Genomic DNA, 20731 nt, shown 5'->3' with positions numbered 1-20731 from the left:
TTCTTATACTGTGGTGACAAGAAATGCACACAATAATCCAGATACTGTAGATGCTATGGAGGGGTGCTCTAACACTGTCCTAAACAATCCTGTAGTACAGCGGTGAAAGAGTGGTTCCTTCTATTAAACTAAGTCACCCAGATTCTGATTCAGCAAAGAATCTCCAAAACCTAGAACTAAAGCCATTACACCTGACTGCTGGTATGAGGTTGTTTTTATAAATGCAGCATTTCCAAAGACTTAAAAAGACAAAAATATTTCAGTTCAGGTCTACATAGTGCTCTTCACTGAGTGCTGCAACAAGCTTTCAGATGAGACACAAACTACAGATTTTACAAATTGTTAGGATATAGAGGGTTGGAAAATGACTGACTGACTGACTTAATACAGAATTAGCACTTGTAAAGACAGATTTGTTTAAACACACGATACAAAGTGGAAGCTGAATAACATACATGGAAACCAACAATACCTGTCTGTAATTAAATGCTGGATTACAGCCAGTTTATAGATTTAAGTTATTTGTCTTGTTCCACTGCTGTTCAGAAACACAGTACTATTGTAAATTTCAGATGAGTACTCTTCTTATTATTACATAATAGCCATTTGTGCCTGGTAACTTTTCCACAAATCCCCATTTTGAAGAAAACAATACAAATTTACATACATTGTTTTAGGGTTTCTTCTGGCTTAATGTAAAATTTTACACCTTGCATCTACAGACATTTTAGTCACTCACTCCTTAACAGAATATAATAATAAGCACACAGAAAATATAATTGTGCTTCATATTGTCAGTACTATAATCATTCTACTTTCATGTGTGTTTAATGCGATGTGTACAGTGGATTTATAAAGTATTCAGACCCCTTCACTTTTTCGCACATTTTGTTACACTTCAGTGTGTGCTAAAAGCACAATAAATTCATTTTTACCTAATCAAGAGATACTCAATAGCCCATGACAAAGTGGAAACAGGATTTTAGAAAGTTTTGTAAATTTCAAAAACACAAAAAGTTGAAATCTCACATTGACATACAAATTCAGACCCTTTAGTCGGTACTTCGTTTATGTACCTTTGGCAGCCATTACAGCCTGGAGTCTTCTGGGATCGGATGTGACAAACCTCAAGCACTTCGATTTAGAGATTTTCTAGCATCCATGTCTGCAGATCGTCTCACGCTCTGTCAGGTTGGATTAGATCATTGGTGGACTGCTACTGTCAGGTCTCTCCAGAGATGTTTGATTAGATTCAACTTCAGGCTCAAGTTGGGCAACTAAAAGACATTCCCATAGTTGTCCCTAAATGATTCAATAGCTGCAAGATGATGGTGAGTGAGTGGTCTGGTCATTTTGCTTCATTTGCTCACATATACACTCAGCAATTTGATGCAGCAAGCTTCATACACCAGAATTAGGGGAATTTCTGCCATTCGTCTCTGTAGATCTTTTCAATCCCTCTGTCAGATGGGTTGAACGCTATTAGCAGTCAGCTATTTTCAGGTCTCTCCAGAGATGTTCAATTGGGTTCAACTCCAGGCCCTGGCTGTGCCACTCAAGGACATTCACAAAGTTGACACTAAGTCACTTCTGTGTTGTTGTTGCTTTGTGTTTGGGGTCATTGTCCTATTGGAATGTGAACATCTGGTCCAGTCTTAGGTCCAGAGCACTCTGGAGCAGGTTTTCATTAAGGATATTTCTGTATTCTTCTCTGTTCAGTGTTCTCTCAACCCTGACTAGTTTCCCAGTCTCTGAAGATGAAAAAAAAAACAACCCCACAGCATAGTGCTGCCACAACTGTGCTTCACTGTAGTTGATGAGAGGTGCCTAGTTTCCTCTTGACATGATGATAATTATTAGTTTTATCAGACCAAGGAAGCATGCTTCTTGAAGTTTGAGAATCCTTTGGGTACTTTTTTGAAAACATCATGTCTCGTTTACTAAGAAATGCTTCTGTTTTGCCACTCTGTCATAAAACTCAGACTGGTGGAGCACTGCAGTGATGGTTGTACTTCAGGAAGTTTCTCTCATCTTCACACAAGTTCTCTGGAGTTCAGCCAAAGTAATAATTGAGTTCTTGGTCACCTCACTTGCCACAGCTCTTCTTCATTGATTGCTCAGGTTGGCCATGTGGACACCTTGTGGAAGAATTGTTCATCTCCCATATTTCTTCTACTTAAAATTATTAAGCCTATAGTGATATTGGGAATGTTTGATGCTGCTGGAATTTTTTGTAGCCTTTTCTAGATCTGTGCCTTGACACAATGCTGTCTCTAAGCACTATAGGCAATTTATTTGACCTCATGGCTAGGTTCTTTTTTATCTTGTTTTTATTGGAAGCTGAAAAAAACTGTAAAGATGCATAACTGCCACCAACTGCACTGAAGTGTGAAGAAAAGACAAGATAGTGAATCCAATACTTGCCATGCACAACCGACGTAATTAAATTACGATCCACCTGTTCTAAATGAAATTGCCTTATACAACCCAATTATCTTCAAATACTTCAGTGTCCTTTTATGATTCCTTTGGAAGCCTTGACCATATTCTACCAAAGTATCTAGTGTGACATGTTTATTTCCTGTTGTCTGCTCTCTCTCCTTTTCATAAGCTTTACATTCCAAAAATACATGTAAAACTGTCCCTGGGAGCTGACATTGTCTGCATTTCCCTAAAACATGCTTGTCCATTTTAAATAACTTTGTATTCAGACCATGGGCCATGTCCCTAATGGCTTGGTTTTTACTCAACTGTGGTACCTTCTATGGACAGGTATGCTCCTTCCCTGATTAGTCCAATTCATTGAACTGACCACAACTGAACTCCAAACAAGGTATAGAAACATCTCAGTGATGATCAAAAGAATGGGATACACCTGAGCCAAATTTCAAGTGTTACCATAACAAAGGATCTGGATATTTGTGTCAATGTCAAACTTCAGTTTTAATAAATTTGCAACAGTTTCTAAAATACTGTTCTTGCCTTCTCGTATTGATTATTATTTGATGTCTCATCTTACTTGTACACAGCAGTCATTTCTGCTATGCAGCTCTTCCACAAACCATTTTGCAGAGAAGCATGAAAATGTGTATATGTTGTTTTAGGGTTTCTTGTAATGATGTAAAATTTTACACCTTGCATCTAGCAGGAATGTCACTCCAACAAGATTATAATAATACATATGATAGAATGGGTCACACGTGTGCTAACTTTCAAGTGTCATTATTGCAAAGCCTCTGAATACTTATATCAATATGATACTTTTTTTAAAATAAATTTGCAAACATTTCTAAAATCATGTTTACACTTTGTTGTTCTGGGGTATTGAGTGTTGCTTGGTGTGACAGAAATATCAATTTAAATGATTTTAGCATAAGGCTGAACTATAATAAAATGTGAAAAAGTGAAGGGGTCTCAATACTTTCGGAATCCACTGCATATTACACTCTTTAAAATAAAGTTGTGTGGTTGTCTGAGGGAATAACATGCTGATACTGCGTCAAATTTTTGAGATGTCAACTCAGCTGTCCCCATTTACTTGAAGAATTTTACTAAAATAATGCACAATGGCATTTAAAAAGAAACACAAATGCTGCCATTATAATGTTCTGGCTAGCTTAGTCAGAATGATTAGATTGACTAAGATCTTATTCTTAGGTCATTTGAACAAGAAGTGATGCCTCCTTCAGGTCAGTGGGCAGTCTTACTTTTATAGCCCAGGGACTGGAAGGGGCGAAGTCAGTTGCCCTAACTGGGCAGTTTCTCTGCACTGTGGAGGAAGAACAAGACAGGGGTGACTCGGGGTGGTAGCACATACCTGAGACGAATCTGGAGGGTGACCCTCTGACATGCCTGCATGACAGGTGCCAAAGTGGTTTATAGGGCAGTGGTTCCCAAGATCAATCCTGTGGATTTTTAGTGGCTCCAGGTTTTTGTTCAAAACCAGACTCACAATAAGTGATGATTATTGGTAATAACTGACCTCATCTAACCTTCAATTGCTTCGTCCCGGGTATGATGTTAATCTGCATTCAGCCCTGTAAAAAGGTCCTCCAACTGGCATGGGATACCTGGGGGTTTGTGGCAAGACTGGCACTCCAGCAACCGTAAAAAACCTTACACTGTTCCAGTATGGTGCTAAGATGTCACCCGTTGCACGGCTGCACTTGGGTTCCAATCCAAGTGGTTCGTCATGTGGTGGGTGCAGCAACGTGCTGTTAAATCAGTGCATGATCCCAACCCCTCTCTCTCCTCTACTTACCTGGTCTTTTTTCTCTTCTCTAATTCTGCATTCAGAAAAGCACAGCAATATGATTTTTACATTAGAAGACATTTTGAAATACTTAATTTTTGCTATAACTTTAAATGCTTAACTCTTTTGTTCTTTCCCTAATATTTTCTCTTATTCTGTGTAGTCTGCTCCCTTCATTGTATCCTAATAGTGACAATTAAAAACAAGTAAAGCAGACACCTGAGCAAACAACACTAAATGATGGAAGGCTACCACTACTTCAGTATCAGACCCACTAATTAGTCCATAATGGAAAGACAGAATGGAAATCAGGATAAACATGAATAAAAAGTAAAACAAAAATACATTATTCATATAAAACCTTCATTTTTTATTAAAATGTATTAACAGACTTAGGTTTACAATTTTTCGTTGACCCCAAAAAATTAAAAATAACACCTCACTTAATTATGCTATGGGTACAATTAAAAACAAAAACTGGTTGAAACAAAAATCTGCAGCTTTGCAGGACCAAGTTTGGGAGCCACTGCCATAAGGGAACCGGTTTGGGTGCCCAAAAGACCCATACACATGGGTCTCCAAAAAGATCCTTTTATTTATTTAAATCTGTAACAGGTTCAATACAATGAATAACCATGACCAGATGGTAACAGATTTATGAAATACCAATGGCTTGTGATTTTAAATTACCCTTGTTGCATTTGTTCAGTAACACAGGCTCAGTCCAGACTTTCATAATCTGTCAGTGTCCTAATAAGTAGCCTATCATACATTACAGTTTTTTTTGTTTGTTTGTTTGTTTGTTTTTTTAATAAATAATATATAAGGAAACGGTGGTGCAGTGGTAGCACTGCTGCCTTGCAGTAAGGAGACCAAGGTTCAATTCCAGGTTCCTCCCTGTGTGGAGTTTACACGTTCTCTCCAGTATGCCTGCGTTTCTCAGGTTTCCTCCCACATGCCTAAGACATGCTGGTTAACTGGATTGGCTACAGTAAACTGTGCGGTTTGGTGTGTGTGTGTTCACCCTGGGAAGGACTGGCACCCAGTCCAGGGATTGTTCCTGCCTTGAACACTGTACAAGCCTGAATAGGTTCCAGCACCTCTCAACACCCAAAAAACATATTCAGGACTAAGCTGGTTAGAAACTGACATAACGTAAAGCACAAAAAAAAACACTTTCATATGCAAATAAACCTTCCCGGAATGAAATGGTGCTTGGTCAACCAATTGTTCGATGAGGTACCACATAACAACCCAGTAAAAAAAACATATCTTGCCTTTCCTAGTGTCATACCTGGACGATCGTCAGCGTACGGTCTCCCTGGGAGATTCGACGATCGTCACGGTGTTTCCCGTTAAAGAATCGCCGCCGATCCTTAGAGCAGGGGGTGGCAGCTCCCTTGGAGAACAGCCGCCGATTGTCAGAGCAGCGGTTGGGGGTGGATCCAGGAGGATTTTTTTTGAGCTATGTCAATTGCGTAATCAACCCTCGGCGGCTCACTTCACAGACCATACGTGATCCATTAATATTAAATTCAACAGTGACTCGCGATCCACTAGCGGCAACCCGTGACCCATAGTTTAAGAAAATGTGTATGTTGTTTTCAGTAAGTTATAAACAGTTTTATATGTTGCCTTCTACAGGTGATCACGTAATTTACTCGTATGACACAAGTTTATGGCTGCTGTCTGTTACAATTGAGCAAAGACGCTGACGTGACTTACATTTTAAGATATCGCTTTAGTATTTGTAATTGTGAAGCGCATATCTATAAGCACCTATTTATACAGGGTATCGTATTCTCTATCTCTGTGTGTATATATATATATATATATATATATATATATATATATATATATATATATATATATATATATATATATATATCGTACACATATATATGGATGTATATATATATATACATATATGCATGCTGTTTTTTACGGGAAGGCCAACAGAATTAAGAAAGAATAACCCTGCTCTGAAATTTTTGCACGCTGTCCTTCCCAAAATCCCCTGTTCTGCTTTAGCGTCAGAGTATAGTACGTGCTTGACGCGCGCTCCTCTGGCTGTGGTGCCTCTGATCTCTGACTGGGTGGGGATTAACCTCTGTTTTGCTCTTCGCAACTGTATCGAGGAAGTACAGGAGCGGTGTTTGTTATTCAACGAAGAAGTGACCGTCTGTCTTACCGGATACCGGGAGACTCGGTTCACATGCAGTCTTTTTTACCATCCAAACGCGTTTCACTGCTGGAGTTACAATACAAGTGAAAGGCCGAGCGTGGTGAACGTCGTTAGACAATGGAGAACGCGTGGATTTCGGCGAGGACAGGACTGCTGCTCATTTTTATTGTAGGACTCGTGACAACTGAACCTTGTGAGTACGACTGGGAAAGCTTCCCGTTCTTATTTTTTTGGAGGTATAGAAGTGTTTTAGATTTGTTGGGAGGCCCGTCAAACATCGGGTTAGCATTTGAGGCTTTTGGAGCGACTCGTTTCAACGTGGTGAAAAAGGTTGTCGAAATTGGGGAAGACAACAGAAAGCGGCCTGGCTTAGGAGAGTCTCTTATACAGTACCAAAGAGCTGCTCGAACAGTCGCGAAGCTGAATAAAACATCCCCGACCGAGTTCGGTGAGCCAACCTGACCTGTAAGGGACAGGAAACGCGACGCCGTGTACAGTATTCGAACATTTAGTAATTTGTAACTGTGGTGTTTACGTTTCAAGGTCTGATTGTTAAACGTGTTAATTCGTAATATACCGATGCGGCAGTTAGCCGAGTTAAACAAGCGCTCGCATCCATTTAATGGAGCGTTAGTTGAAAAATTGGTAGATTGAGCCCGATCGTCTCTTTATGTACAGTAAATAGTGCAGGCAGTTTGATGCGAGCAATTGCATGTTATTTTTATATATTATTTATCCAGGGCGACGTATAACACTTGTGGTACAATCGGGTACGTTTCTTTCGTTCATCAAATTGGAGCACAGGCAGGTGAAAAACGCGATTTCAGTCCACAATCCGTAACTACTACGTCACACGTTTACAGATTCTGTCGAAAAAGACTGCGACAGAAAAATGAAGTTAGTTCCATTGCGGTTTACAGTTCAAAACCTTACCGACTTGAGGAAACCCCAAGGGGTCACCATCTTGCCAATAGTGTTAACTTCTTTACACAGTACAGTGGTTACATGGATTGACATGATGGGTAAAAGTCCCCACACAATTAATACAGCAGATTTTTTTTTTTTTGACGAGTTTCTTGCATATGTCAAAACTCGGATATCACAGAACTTTTTTTTTTAAACTCCTCAGTCTCTCACGATGAAACTCCTTTCCTTACAAGATCCGCAATTCATATATGCCCATGTAATTAGCATTATTATTGGGTAAGTGACTGACAGCTTTATCGGGATGATTTCTGAAATGTGTAGAGTTCAGTCAGTTACATTTGAGCAAAGGCAGATTGTGATTTGATTAGACATATCCATTAGCAAAGAGTGAGATTGCTTTAAGCCCGCCAATCTTTTCTCGTTTAGAGAGTTTTTAAACGGTTTTACCCCCTTAAGGTTTCCTCCGTTTCTCTTTCTGATATTGTTTTATAAAACCTAAGAAGTCTAACAAACAAGAAGAGGACACTCAGTTTATCAGGTTTATTTGTTCAGCTAATGGCTGTCAAGGTTTCTGCTTCAACTACATGTCTTGGTAGTTTGTTCTAGATTAACATAACTCTTTGCATAAAGAAATGCTTCCTGGCTTCAATGTTAAATGCCTTTCCCCTTAATTTCCACTGGTGCCTTCGAGTATATGATTCATCTTTGAATTAAATAACTTCTGTTGGATGTATATTGTGTTCCAGATCTAATTATGAAATTTTCATTACGCTATAACTTATTAAGTTTATTACATAGAAAATCACCCGAAAAATCCCAAACCATCGAGAAGCATGCGAACTGACGACATGAAGAATCGTCTTTGCACTGAATTGGAATCGTCCCCACATAATTCAAAGTCATCCAGACGATCTGGATCTGCATAATTAGATCTGGACCACCCTGTACTTTATCAATGCCTTTGATAATTTTGAAGTGCTAGATTAGGTCACACGCAGTCTCCTCTGCTAGAGACGAAACAGATTTAACTCTGTGTGTCTGTCATAGTAGGACATCAGCTTAAGTTGTGGGATACAGGTGGTTGCTCTCCTTTGCACTCTTTCAGGTGCTGCTATATCTTTTTTCATAAAGTGGTGACCAGAAGTGCACCCAGTACTCCAGTTGCGATCTCACTAGTGCATTATATAGCCCAAGCATAACCTTCCTTGGGATTAATATTAAACAGTTTATACAATATAACCTAACATTTTATTTGTTTTTTTTAATTGTTATTAAATTTATTAAGAGCAAACAACACTCCAGAAAATCAAGTTAAACTAAACGGGACTAAAATCAAATCAACCCTCACCCATGAGAAAGAGAGGAAGGCCAGCAACCAGCGCAAAACTGTTAAGAGTACTAAAGAGAGGAAGGAGTCTTTTCCCCAAATGTAAATATTTATTCTGAAATGTTATTGATTAGGTCCTGCCAGGTTTTAAAAAAAGTTTGAACAGATCCTGAAAGTGAGAATGTGATTTTTTTCCAATTTCAAATATATATAATGTCAGTTACCTCACTGATTTAAAAGAGGTGGGTTAGGATTCTTCCAGTTGAGCAAGACGAGTCTACGTGCTAGTAGTAAAGTAAAGGCAAGTACAGTTTGTTTGTCCTTCTCTACTTTAAAACCATCTGGGAGTACACCAAACACAGCTGTTAATGGATTAGGAGTGATTGTAACACCAAGGCTGTCTGATAGGCATTTAAAGATTTTTGTGCAGAATGATGTTTAATTTGGTTTCATGCCCTAAACATGTGGCCCAGCAAAGCTGGGGCATGATTGCCATTTTTAAATTTACTTCAGAGTCTAAATTTTTAAGTTGTAAATGAACTGACTGTCTTAATGCACACACGTCACCAGACTAGGGTGAGTAACCCAATTAAGGCCGAAACCTGGTTCTTAAATCCACATTTACATGTGCAAGTAAAATTCTAGAGTTCTGTTTTGTCAAAATGTTCAAACTTCATTAAGCTACCCAAAAAATGGTTAAATGTGATTATCTACCACTGAAAAGCCTGTGGCAATTTACTTGTGTTTTATACATAAAGTCAGGCCTATGTGTGCTCTGGAATAAATAACATCCATCCCCCATTTTACATCTCTGACTTGTGCCCCCTGATGAATTGTTCTATGAACACCAGCCACTGTGTCACCCAGTAACACTGTTTTAACATATCTATAGCAAATAGCTGGATAAAAACTATACTGAAAGTTTATTGATGTTTCTGTTACCAGATTGCATGGAGCACACTTTTCTGTTTGGCATTGCGATTGAGCCCTGTGTTTGACCAGCATACTGGTATGTGTGCTTCTTGCCTTGTACCCAGTGCTGCTGAGAAAATAACCAGGCACATGTTTTTACTTCAATAAAATAAGTGCTTCTTTAGGTTATGGGTACTTTAAAAAGTACTTGAATTATGTAATGCACGCTACTTTTAATATGTTTTGCCAATCATGAGATTGCTGCTGAACTTAGCGCTATATGTTAGTTCATCAACATAAATTTAGTGGTTTCTGAAATATTGAGATGGAGTAACATGATTGCCTGAGTATTTGCCCTTTAGGAAATTGATATTCGTAGATGCTTTTACCTGTAGCTGCTAAAAACTTGAACAAAGCTAATCAGACAAACGGACATGAACACACCACAAATTTTCAACTGGTTAAGGGTATACATGGGCACACAATTGGGGTATTTGCAGAAAAATTTACCTTTGTTAACCAGGTTTCTCAGCGACCAATAACTCAGTGTCTCTAACCAGAATAAGGGTTTACATGGCATTTTAGAAACCAGGTTTCTGTGATTAACTGGGTTATTATGGCACATTTAAACACTGTCATTGAGGCCTAGTGGTAAAGGTAGTCAACTTCCATCCATCCATCCATCCATCCATTATCCAACCTGCTATATCCTAACTACAGGGTCATGGGGGGTCTGCTGGAGCCAGTCCCAGCCAACACCGGGTGCAAGGCAGGAAACAAACCCCGGGCAGGGCGCCAGCCCACCACAGGGTAGTCCAACTTGTTTAACAACATTTCCATTCAGTTGTCAAGTTCAACTTAGCTGTGCAAAACACAGCAAAAATTAACCTTGTTTGCACACTGGCTTAATAATAAATGCAAGTTGTTGTGCTGTAGCTTTGCATTTGTAAATCATGGTGATTTACATTGAAGGGTTCAGTGAAACTGAATGTTATTTGTTTTGTTTGAAACCTCTTTTGAGCATAATCAGCTAAGAAGCAAAAAAGTATTGGGAGTAGTGCTGTCCCATTGTTTAAATCTGGTTGAATCAAAATGGCATGTTTTTGTACCGCTAGATGAAATTTACACAAAAGGAGAAAACATCTGAAGAATTTGTAAAGGGTGTATCAAGCATAGTTTTGAATGGTGTGAGTGAGTAATACTACCTGATTTGTCACTCTGTCAGTAATCATAAGCATTCGTGCATTGTGGATGAAATTTAAAGGTGGTGTAACTGAAAAACTGAACAATGTATTTACTAATATATTCTTTGGGCCTTGTTCAGAAAGCGGACACCACAGTGTTTTGGTGGACATTTGTTGTTTACTTTACTTTTGTTGATTAGGGACCCTGGTGTACTAGGTGTATTAGGCGCCTTTTAAAATGTATGGTCAGGCACCTGATCGCTTTTGGCGGCCGCTTTCTGAACAAGACCCGTTTTTTTTTCTGTCTATCTATCAACAAACAGGAAATTTAAAGTTGAACCTGTCTTATTCGATTTGCCACAAATTGCCTTACAGAACCATCTTTCAGTTGCCTTCATGTTACTTCATATAAGATGTAGTGGTTTGTGCAAGGGGGCCTTTATTAGGTTGTTTTATACTTTCCTTTATTCTGCAGTGGATAATCTGTCTGAACTGGAATTGTTTGTGTATCAAATGGTTGAGGTCCATTTTTCTATGATTAAACCATCCATGAATTTGCTGTGTAAGCATAGACCAATTTGAGGATCACATAGTCCTGTCTTGGCAGAACTGGGCATAAGGAAGCAACCAACCCATGAAAGAGTATCTGCCCATTGCAGATTATAATTGCTGGCATTCCAATACCATGACAAGTCAGCATTGCTATTTATACTGGCACACACCTGTCTTTTAAATGAATGGGTTGCTACAGGAAAAATATGTACACTCCACACAGATGCTGATTTGGTTGGCATTCAGAAGGATATTATTAGAGCTGTATTGTTCTGTACAGAGTCTTCTTTACTGAACCAATTTTATAAATTACTTTATCTTCTGAAGGTGGTACTGATGTTTTGATATAGGACTCAAAGTACGCAGAAAAATCCTACAGTGGTGATAAGGAATATTTATTTATAAATAATATAGAAGCAGAATATATTTATTTATAGAATATTTAAAGGCATTAATAAATCAATTTGTCCCAAGATTTTTGCTTGAGTAGTTTAATAGTTAGGTGTAGGAGTCTTGCGATTCGATTCAATTTGATTTTGATTCTTGGGTTCATGATTCAGTTTGAAACCGATTCTTAGTTCAATGTATAATATGTATTTTAAAATCTTTAAGTATTTTTTGAACAATCTGACATTTTCACTCACAACACCCACACACATAGGATAAAGCTGTAAACATCTGTGTGTTTTAGGTTTATTGAAAAAGGCCATTCAGACACACAAGACATGCAGTGTTCATTTGAAAGAGGTGACACAAAGAGCTATCTTGTTTGTGAATGACCTTTGTCTAGATCAGAGTATTAGCCGTGCATAGGAGAAAGAGAACAAGAGAGATGGATATATTGATAAGAGATGGAGAGTGTTGGATACCAATTTTTATAAGATGCAGCTCCTTAAATAGTAATATACTTAAGGTAGCCTCATATTATTCCTGGCTGTATTTGCTGTTTTATAGGCAATTCCTGTGGCACTAACAAATACAAGAACTTAAGAAGTGGGCTAAAATCAAGGGTGTTATACACCCCACTTTGATTGCTAAAATAAGTATGCTTGGTCCTGCAGCTTAATTTCATTGTTAATATTATACAGTAAAAGCATACATTTGATTTGCGTCTGTAACAGCCACTGTAAATGTATAGTACTTGTCAAAGTTAACGTCTTTTTTTAAGTTTTACTTTATTTACTTATCTTCCTACAGCATAATCTCACAAGTACTCTGTATACTGCAGAGCTTCCTCTGTTTGATAGTCAAGGGCATGCTCATAAATTACACGTGTAATGCCACAAAAAATACCTGCCGACACTTTAGTATGCGAGCAATGGTACGAGAATGAAGTTAGATTTTTTTGGGCACATGCACCACGCTAGTGTTTAAATCTGGACGGTGTAGCTTTGGTGAGCTCTGTAAGCCATGCTGTTTCTTTGAAGGACAGGTGATTGGCAGGATGACGCTGGACTTCGTCCTGTATCCAGACGGTGCTATCTTTCACCTTTACGCCTGGTGCAGCTGCGTTGTTCTTATATGTGAGTGGAGGTTTCTTGCGGGAAGGGCTTCTGTTTTCTCTGATCTGAGTTCACCTCTGTTATAGCGCGTCTTTATTTGAAAACAGCCGTGTCAGATCGGGGTGAGTGTGAACGCTAACTTTGGAAAGCACTATAAATTTACAGTGGTTGTTACAGACGTAAATCAAATGTATGTTTTTATTGTATAATATTTTTCACAGAATTTTGTATTTGTAGTTACATTTTTTTTTACAGTCAAAAATGTTTTTATTTAGCAACTTATAAATGTTCTAATGATTAATTGTGCAAAATAGTAGATATTTTCACAAATTTACAGTTCATAAATCCTCATTTTGACATCTATGTCCCCACATATATATATATATATATATATATATATATATATATATATATATATATATACATATATATATATATATATACAGTACAGGCCAAAAGTTTGGACACACCTCCTCATTCAATGTGTTTTCTTTATTTTCATGACCATTTACATTGGTAGATTCTCGCTGAAGGCATCAAAACTATGAATGAATACATGTGGAGTTATGTACTTAACAAAAAAAGGTGAAATAACTGAAAAGCGTTTTATATTCTAGTTTCTTCAAAATAGCCACCCTTTGCTCTGATTACTGCTTTGCACTTATATATATATATATATATATATATATATATATATATATATATATATATATATATATATATATATGTGTTATTATTTCCTAAGTATTCAGACCCTTTGCTCAGTATTTAGTAGAAGCACCCTTTTGAGCTAATACAGCCATGAGTCTTCTTGGGAAAGATGCAACAAGTTTTTCACACCTGGATTTGGGGATCCTCTGCCATTCCTCCTTATATGTATAGTGGAACCTCGGTTTACGAGTGTTTTGCAAGCCGAGCTAAAATTTTTAATAAATTTTGACTTGATAAACGAGCGAGGTCTTGCAATACGAGTAGTATAGATACGCTTTGTCTGCTGAGCATCATGTGATCACAACTGAGCTGATGGTTGTTCTCGCGTGCTCAGGTGTGTGTGTGTGTGTGTGTGTCTCTGCTACAGCACTGGGAGACTGCGATTGCTTTGGGACGCTCTTCCGCGTGTCGTCCCGTTGGGTGGAATCCCACAAGAGTTTAGAAACTCACTCACATCAGCCATGATTCTTTTCAAAGGTAAAGTGCAGGTTAATTTTTTTTATGTATTTTTACTTTATATTTTGTATTAATCATTTTTATATGAATAGTTTGGGATTGTGGAACGAATCATCTGAGTTTTCATTATTTCTTATGAGGAAATTCTCTTTAATATACGAGTGCTTTGGACTGCGAACATGTTTCCACTGTGTGTGTGTGTATATGTATGTATGTATATGTATATATATATATATATATATATATATATATATATATATATATATATAAATAAAGTAGCTCTCAAGCCGAAAAAGTGTGGGCACCCCTGATGTAGAGCTATTTATAATGGAAAATTGAGACAAGAAAGTTATTTGCTTTTTTATTGATTTGTGGAATTTGTGAAGTTGTTCAGGCACAAGGCAGAGTTTTACACTCATGAGGGACTAAAATTCAGAGTAGTGAGTGTACATGTGTGGATAGACTTTATTCCTGAACCTCTGAAAAAAATCTTCAAAAAACATGAAAAGTTATTTTACTGTTAATTTATCATCAGTGTTGTTATTAATACAGTTTCACTGTAAACGCGTATAGAGTCAGAAGAAAAAAATGAAAAGCTAGCGAGCTCGTGCCTGAGATGCGATTGTGTGTGATTTTTTTTTTGTATGACTTTTTAAATTAATCATTCAAGAAATTGTGGTGTATTTGCATAGTAGCTTGTAACACAGGTGTGCAATATGGTTACTCCCCCATCCCGCCCTTCTTTCATATATGTATTGACTTGCCTTTGGGAGGACAGTGTCAGTGGAATATTTGGATGTGCTGCAGCTGTCTCGTGTCTTGGCTGGTGTGTTCTTGAATGACGTGTATGTTAAATGCTTGACTTGGAATCTCTTAGGTTGACCACCAGTTTTTTTTTATAAAGAATACGCTCAGAGAGAAGGGATATAATGTAAATTGGTGCATGCCTTTGTATTAAATAATGATTCTTTATTCATTTTTCTGATCAAACAATTCAATTAATTTAAATGTCTTGGTGTATTCAAAAGTAGAATTTTTAAGGTGTGGCAGGGGTGCTAGTTCAATTGCATAACAGTGAGCACAAAAATATGCTATTTTGATATTAATGTTTTTTTTATAGAACATTAGATGGGATAGTCAGAGAGATGCAGAAAGTAGACAAGAGTACAAGGAGATAAGGCGTAAGGTGAAGAGAGAGGTGATGAAGGCTAAAGAAAAGGCATATGATGAGTTGTATGAAAGGCTGGACACTAAGGAGGGAGAAAAGGACCAGAACAGATTGGCTAGACAGGTACTGACCTGGGAAAGATGTGCAGCAGGTTAGGGTGATAAAGGGTAAAGATGGAAACGTACTCACAAGCGAGGAAGGTGTCTATAGCAGATGGAAAGAGTACTTTGAGAAGCTAATGAATGAAGAGAATGAGAGAGAGACGGTTGGGAGATGTGGAGATAGTGGATCAGGTAGTGCAACGGATTAGCAAGAAGGAAGTAAGGACAGCTATGAAGAGGATGAAGAATGGAAAAGCTTTAGGTCCTGATGACATACCTGTGGAAGCATGGAGGTGTTTAGGAGTGATGGCATTGGAGGTTTTATCTAGATTGTTTAGTGGAATCTTGAAAGTTAGAGAATGCCTAAGGAGTGGAGAAGTATACTGGTACCAATTTTTAAGAAAAAGGAGGATGGGCAGAGCTGTAGTAATTACAGGGAGGTTAAATTGATGAGCCACAGCATGAAGTTCTGGAAAAGAGTAGTGGAAGCTAGGTTAAGAGGGGAGGTGATGATTAGTGAACAGCAGTATGATTTCATGGTGGGAAAGAGCACCACGGATGCAATGTTTAATTACTCTGAGGGTGTTGATGGAGAAGTATTGTGAAGGCCAGAAGGAGCTGCATTGCGTCTTTGTGGACCTGGAGAAAGCATATGACAGGGTGCCTTGAGAGGAGTTGTATTGTTTGAGGAAGTCGGGAGTGGCAGAAAAGTACATAAAAGGTTGTACAGGATATGTATGAGGGAAGTGTGACAGTGGTGAGGTTTGTGGTAGGAGTGATGGATGCATTCAATGTGGAGGTGGGATTACATCAGAAATCAGCTCTGAGCCCTTTCTTATTTGCAGTGGTGGTGGACAGGTTGACAGACGAGATTAGACCGCAGTCCCCATGAACTATGATGTTTGCTGATGACATTGTGATCTGTAGCGAGAGTAGGGAGCAGGTTGAGGAGACCCTGGAGAGGTGGAGATATGTATGCTCTAGAGAGGAGATGAATGAAGGTTAGTAGGAACAAGGTAGAATATATGTGTGTGTGAATGAGAGGAAGGTCAGTGGAATGGTGAGGAGAAGAGTTGACGAAGGTGGATAAGTTTAAATACTTGGGATCAACAGTACAGAGTAATGGGGATTGTGGGAGAGAAGTGAAAAAGAGAGTACAGGCAGGGTGGAATGGGTGGAGAAGAGTGTTGGTAGTCATTTTTCACAGACGGTTGTCAGCAAGAGTGAAAGGGAAGGTCTACAGGACGGTAGTAACACCAGTTATGTTATATGGGCTGGAGACTATGGCACTAACCAGAAAGCAGGAGACAGAGCTGGAGGTAGCAGAGTTAAAGATGGTAAGATTTGCATTGGTTGTGACGAGGATGGACAGGATTAGAAATGAGTACATTAGAGGGTCAGCTCAAGTTGGACGTTTGGAAGACAAAGTCAGAGAGGCAACATTGTTGTTAATTAGAAAAGAAACTAGCTGTTGTTTTCTTGCTGCACTGCATGTTTAAATTTTAGTGTACCATTGCTCTAAGTTGGGCACTTCTTGAGTCATTTTTCATCACAACTTATTCACAACAAATATGAACGTGGCAAGACACATAAATAGGGGAAAAATAAAGTGGCCAAGTTGTCATAATATCTGACTATATGACATAATTTCTGAAAATGGCTTTATTGAATTTATGCAGTACTCACTTTATTAGTACACGAATGCATTTGTTCCTGAGGAAGTGGAGTCCGGTTGAACTTGCAGAATGTGAGTTTAATAGTTTGCATCGTAAGAGTGAAGTTGGTTTTCTGCTTAATTAGGTTGGAATAGGAAAAACTCTTTAGAATGCAAGTGAAGGTGGGGTTAAAAACATTGCTCATGCTCATTCATACACTATCTATTTTTTTTTTTTTTTTGTTTGTTTTTGGGATTACTGGAAGTTCTGCTACCTTCACTTAAATAAACAATGTAGAGGTATTCAGAAGTCAGAGTCCTAGATGAAAGTAAAATTCAAGTACATATTTGTTTACATACTGTAACTACAAAATATTTAATATGTATTTTACTGTTATTGGTACATATTGCAAGTGCACCAAATATGGTCTTGGAGAAGAGGATTAATAAACTGACTTGTGATTGAAGTGATTTGAAATTGAATGTAGGTCAGTTTCCTGTTTTACTGTAAATTGTCCTTTTCTTGCACTTTGCTTTCATCCCATTAACACAAGAATTACCAGAGCCTACGAAAAAGCTCGTAATTCCGTCCCACCTTAAATTGCTTCTTAAAACCCTTCACACCTCTCCGCCAGCGTCCTTTGTCCTCTAAATGTGCTGATAAAGAGAAGCTAGGAGCAGCCGGCTATTCCATCCCCCCACCAATTTAGAACGTGCACAAACTTCTCTCAGCTCATGCCTTGATTGAATATATGGGAGTGAAGTGGAGTTTTAGAGTGGAAATAATAGATCGTTATTTGGAACACACGCATTTCATGTCTGTTCCGTTTCTACAGTAATCTGTGTCAACACATTGTTAAAACAGAAACGTTTTTTATATTCTAGTAGTAGATGACAAAATGTAGGCATAAACTATATAATGTATGAAGCCTGAAGTCCAAATAACAAAGAAACATTTTCACAAAAGGTACAAATATAACACAATTGCACTTTTATTCAAAAATATAACTGCAGAAACAAAAGCCGCCTTTAACATGCAACATTGACAGCCATTTATTATAACTGCCTCTGTGGTGCAATAGAATCAGTTCTCGCCTTGGAATCAAAAGGTCGCAAGTTCGATCCTGCACCACTCCGTTTTGAGAAGTAAACTGCTCTTAGTCTTACTATTTTAGAATAAAAGCATACATTTGATTTCAGTCTGTAACAGCCGGTGCAATTTATGATCCTTGTAAAGGTTAGCTTTTTTTTTTAATTCACTTTTCATTCTCTCAGTTGCGTTCAGAATCAATCCATACAACCCTATCTGACACAGCTGTTTTCACTAAAGACGTGGTATAGCTCTGCAGTGTGATGCATACTAACGCCCCCAAACCTGGTTCTGACACACAAACGCTGAAGCTGCCTTCTTCGTATCTCACCGTCACTTGCTTTTCTTTTTATTCAGTTTTATTGAGTGTTCCTGCCAGTCCCCGCATGTTGCTGTATGCTGTTTCTTTTGTACTCCAGGACATGCAGAGGAAAGAATGGTAAAGAGCAGTAACTTTGGCGCTATATGCAATAATCAGACACTCCCCATCTGCCCGTGTCGTTCAAACACAGGAACATATATTGATGTAAAAGTATAACAAAAGTGCACTTTTATTCAAGTGCACTTTTTCCATCGCCTTTTCCTGTAAGAAGCAATGTACACATTTCTCTCTATGCTGTGGTTTCTATTACACACCTGAAAGAAAGAGACAATATATGTGAAAATATCATCGCACTAATGCAATATTATTTGAAAATGAACAGCGTCAGATCGGGTGTGAATTTATGCAGGAACTGGAAATTCTCTGATGTGGGACCTTCCCCCAGTGAAGAAAGTACAGTGTCAGGTGCTCATTCAGTGTAATAGGAACCATAGCACAGAGAGTTGTGTGCACTGCAACAAGTACACGTGTCATAAATGTAGGAAGGACGGTCCTTGGGTGTGTGGGAACTGTTAATATTTGAATGTGATGATTTTATATAGCATGGAATGAAAATCAGCACTTCTTAGCATTGCACCATGCAAGCTGTCGTATCAATCGCCTGCTGTAACTTGCTTTCTTTTTCTTCGGTTATACAGGTAGTCTTGAATAAAAGTGCACTTGTTTTGTTTGCGAAATGAAGTGTCTGCGTGCACTTTTCGTGGCATTACACGTGTATTTTTTGAGCATGCCCAAACACAGGAACATAAGTTGGTCTAAAAGTATAACAAAACTACGGGCAGATGGGGAGTGTCTGATGATTGCATATAGCGCCGAAGTTACTGCTCTTTACCATTCTCTCCTCTGTATGCCCAGGAGTACAAAAGAAACAGCATACAGCATGTATTTTTGTGCTGTTCATTTGGACATTCTAGGATTCAGGAATGACATTGGTAGACTATAATTAGACAAAAAGCAAATGTTGATAGTAGTAAAATATACACATGGTCATTTGGAAAATGAAAGTCCCCGTCAACATTTTAGGACAGTTGAAGGATATGAACTTCAGCACTTAAGTGTGTCTTTTCGTCATATCCCACCTGTTTTGGCTTACCTGCACTGGATTTAAGTAGAGTATATAAGTGGAAAAGGATGAAGAGGAAGAAGAATTATTCATGTTTAAGGCACTGTGTGGGTCTGCTACTTCATACATTGTTGAACTTCTTACTTCATATTTACCAGCCAGGGCTCTCGGGTCCTCGGGTCAGTTTATTATGTATTTCACAGACACGTTGAAATCTTAGGCCAGGTTTATACTTCACGTGACACGTGCTCCTGCGGATCCTGGCTCTACACAAGCAGTGTATTGTTTATTCTTGCGCGCTTAAGGTTACGTAAATCTGAAGAATTCCACCAGGTGGTAGTGTGAGGTATCAGCATAGTGAGAAAACAATGTTTGGCTTTGCTGTGTTGTGAATTGCCTGAAAAATTCATTAAATTCAGGACACCTTGCCACGATATCTCTGAAAATGATGGATGTTTAATGATTACATCCATCAGTCCTGGGAAGCGTCCATTCCAGCATGCATCGGGCACATGGCAGAAACAACCCCTTGATGAGGCATCAGCTCATTGTAAGGTGAATGCAAGCACACACACACATACACTAGTAACGTCATTTTAGCATACCCAAATTCCCAAACCTGCATGTCCTTGAAAGGAAACCAGAGCACACTGTGGAAACCCACCAAGAAAACATGCAGGCTTCAGGCAGGGAACACCAGGGATGTGAGTCCCTGCGAGCAGCAATGCTATTGCTCCGCCACCGTGCCGCCTCCACATGTAAATTATTAACAGTATTCATCATTTAAATAAAGTTAATGATTCATCTGTAAAATGTAACATACATACTTTAATGCATTTCGTCATGAAAGTGATGTCAAATATAAATCTAAGTATTCTAAATGTGCAGAGTGCTGGAATATCTTAAATCTAATTTGTTCTGTGTGGAAATTGCTGCCTGCCACTGCTGTCAACTCAGGAGGAAGCCCCAGAAACACTAGCAATTAGCAACCGGGTTGATTTTAAGATGACCTTTACGATGGTCTTCTTTAATGATAAAATATGAGATTAAAGCTGACAGCACAGAAGATAGTATGTGAGACCTTTAAACTGTATTGCGTCATTATGATGGGGAATATGCGATACTTGAATATAAAAGCACCAGAAATAAATTTGTATGTCAGCATTTTGCTTAACCACATCGAACCATTCATCAAACATTGAAGCACGCAGATTGATACTGTAAGATCTGAAAGTGGCTCGCTGTCACATGTTGATAGTAAGCAG

The 20731-nt window shown here is 38.4% G+C and overlaps 1 protein-coding gene and 1 long non-coding RNA gene across 3 annotated transcripts in view; one reads left to right on the top strand and one right to left on the bottom strand.

Annotated features, from left to right (window-relative positions):
* The window catches only part of LOC120516734, a 38416-nt gene extending 32576 nt beyond the window's left edge, over positions 1-5840 (bottom strand). For both annotated transcript variants that reach the window (XR_005630902.1, XR_005630903.1), the window contains exon 1: positions 5547-5840. This is a non-coding gene — a long non-coding RNA (uncharacterized LOC120516734). The remainder of the gene's footprint in view (positions 1-5546) is intronic.
* A 465-nt stretch (positions 5841-6305) lies between these two features.
* Positions 6306-20731, top strand: part of LOC120517007 (interferon gamma receptor 1-like) — a 65981-nt gene continuing 51555 nt past the window's right edge. The window contains exon 1 of the mRNA XM_039739066.1: positions 6306-6630. Within this exon, the coding sequence (XP_039595000.1) occupies positions 6555-6630 (76 nt within the window). The 5' untranslated portion in view covers positions 6306-6554. The remainder of the gene's footprint in view (positions 6631-20731) is intronic.

The sequence above is a fragment of the Polypterus senegalus genome, chromosome 16, assembly GCF_016835505.1.
Source record: "Polypterus senegalus isolate Bchr_013 chromosome 16, ASM1683550v1, whole genome shotgun sequence".
Lineage (NCBI taxonomy): Eukaryota > Metazoa > Chordata > Cladistia > Polypteriformes > Polypteridae > Polypterus > Polypterus senegalus.
This window is presented reverse-complemented; position numbering and strand designations above follow the sequence as displayed.